General features: G+C 38.8%; 1 protein-coding gene across 2 annotated transcripts in view; it reads left to right on the top strand.

The window, feature by feature from the left end:
- The first annotated feature begins 291 nt into the window (after positions 1 to 291).
- LOC143291865 (uncharacterized) overlaps positions 292 to 2,121 on the top strand; it is a 6,244-nt gene continuing 4,414 nt past the window's right edge. The window contains exons 1-2 of one of the 2 annotated variants that reach the window (XM_076601985.1): positions 292 to 366; positions 642 to 958. In XM_076601985.1, coding sequence (XP_076458100.1) covers positions 682 to 958 — 277 coding nt within the window. In that variant the 5' untranslated portion in view covers positions 292 to 366; positions 642 to 681. Of the gene's footprint in view, positions 367 to 490; positions 959 to 2,121 lie in introns of those variants that run through there. The other variant, XM_076601983.1, reaches the window with a different exon arrangement.

The raw sequence follows: 2,121 nt of genomic DNA on the forward strand, positions 1-2,121 counted from the left end.
CAAAGACACAATCGGTTTGACGGCAGCAAATGACGTGCATCTACTGTTTTAAATGAGGTTTCGGTGAAACACGGGATGACGTAGACTGCTTCTCCGTCTTGGCTTTTGCCACACACGAGTCATTTAATTGCTGTAGCCTAGTGAACCAGTGCCATAAATTGATAGATACTGGAGACGGGACGGGAGCTTTCGCAATTGTCACAATTAAACGCGGCTGAGCATGTTAGCCCTGCCGCCTGTTATGTTTTCTTTTTTCTTTTTCTTCAATTTTTTTTTATTCTGAGTTGGTGACAACAGCTGAAGACAAGACACAACACAGATAGGATTAAGACGGGTGTTCAGAGATCAGCTTCAGATTCGATCGAGGTGTGTAGGACTATGCAGTCAGTCGACAACACAACCATCTTCATTGTGTGATAGATAGATACACGAATAAACCGTTCAGATAAAGCGGTTGAAGAAAATAATTATGAACAAATAACTAAAAAAAACTGGCAAAACCTAATAAAGCGGAAAATGGAATACTGAAAAAGGAAAAAGCCATAACCGATAATTTTAGAACACTGAATTTGTTTTAACAGGCCCTGACTTGTTATTATCATTATCATTATTACTATCATTTGTTTGTTTATCACACACAGGCTTGCATCAAAAACCCGGGGTCACTCCCGAGCTGCTAGCATGGCCATGAACGTCACATTTAACCAGCGACCGCACGGCTATAAGGCAGGCCTGTTTCTGCTGCTGGCCGGGCTTGTTCTGTTCATCGTCGGTTTCTCGTCTTCCTACTGGACCGTCTTCCAGCTGGACATTTCCGACGGGTCTGGCATGTCCCTGGACCATCCTTACTTCTTGATGCGCATAAAGGGCCACAATGGCCTGTGGCAGACGTGTGAAACGGATTTTGGCTTCGACAAATCGTTGTGTGGGCCTGTCTCCCATGGGCATGGAGCGCCAGGTAGGTCAATTGATGACAACGGGTTTCTAAAGTGAATGTTTGATGTTCTGATGATATAGATGTACTGATGCCGCTGCTGAAGCTACTATATAGCTGTGCTACTGTTGTTGCTGATGTTACAGGTTCTGCTGCAGCAGCTGCTATCACTATCACTGCTGTTAGACCTACAATTGGGCAACTACTACTAGATAGGCACGCAGACATAACGCATATTAGACTAATGATTAAACCAAAGAAAGAAAAGACCTGAAAAGAGAAAAGAATAAAATAAACTCCCAAAAGATAAACCGGACAAATGCAAACACCTAGCGAATACTTTTTGTGTGTGGAAAGGTGTTGTTCATTGATATTGAGGCACACAGTGAAAGAATTGTTTATAAAATGTTAAAAGTGATATTACCCCTGTTTATATAAAACAAAAGAGAAATGACAAGAAATAAAAAAGGAAATAAAAAAAAGAAGTCGAAAGGAAACAAGAAAAGCGAAAAATGTTTTATTCGGGGAATTGATGAAAAAGGCATGTGAAGCACTTAAGACAAATGGTCGGAAAAGAAAGTAAGATCAGTGATATTATATGGACCTGCATTTTTAGTCGTGTGTCAATATTTTATATGTTGTTTTGATCAAAGCTATTACATGAAAAGTCGATTTCAAAAAGGTTTGATGACCGATGGAGTATGTATGAATTTCATTTTCAAAAGAAAGTATCCGATAAAATATTCTCGAAGTTTGACATTGCTGCTTTACATTGATAAATTGACAGAACTGATAAAACATGTTATCTATGATGGACGGTTTTTGGTTGGTGCAGCGTGGTCAGTGATGCGACTCTGTTATACCTGGGAGATTTGTTGCTCTTGGAGGGTTGTGTCTCTTAAATCATATTGACCTCTCAGATCGAAACTAATTTTTATTCTGAAAGTCAGTTTTCTTGTTAGATTAATATTCTGATTTACGTATCATTTCTCTGCGTAATTTGTATTTTTGTTGATTATTTTGTTCTTTTTGTCAGACAATATATGCGGCCTCTTTTTTTTGTTGGTTTTTTTGAGTGACTGGCTAAACTGCTCTTATATATTATTTTGTTCAATGAAAGGTTTGAAAGTGTGTCACTTCACCATTTCAGGATTTTAGAAGTGTGGTAAATACTGTATGCAAATCTG

The sequence above is a fragment of the Babylonia areolata genome, chromosome 18 (genome assembly GCF_041734735.1).
Source record: "Babylonia areolata isolate BAREFJ2019XMU chromosome 18, ASM4173473v1, whole genome shotgun sequence".
Lineage (NCBI taxonomy): Eukaryota > Metazoa > Mollusca > Gastropoda > Neogastropoda > Buccinidae > Babylonia > Babylonia areolata.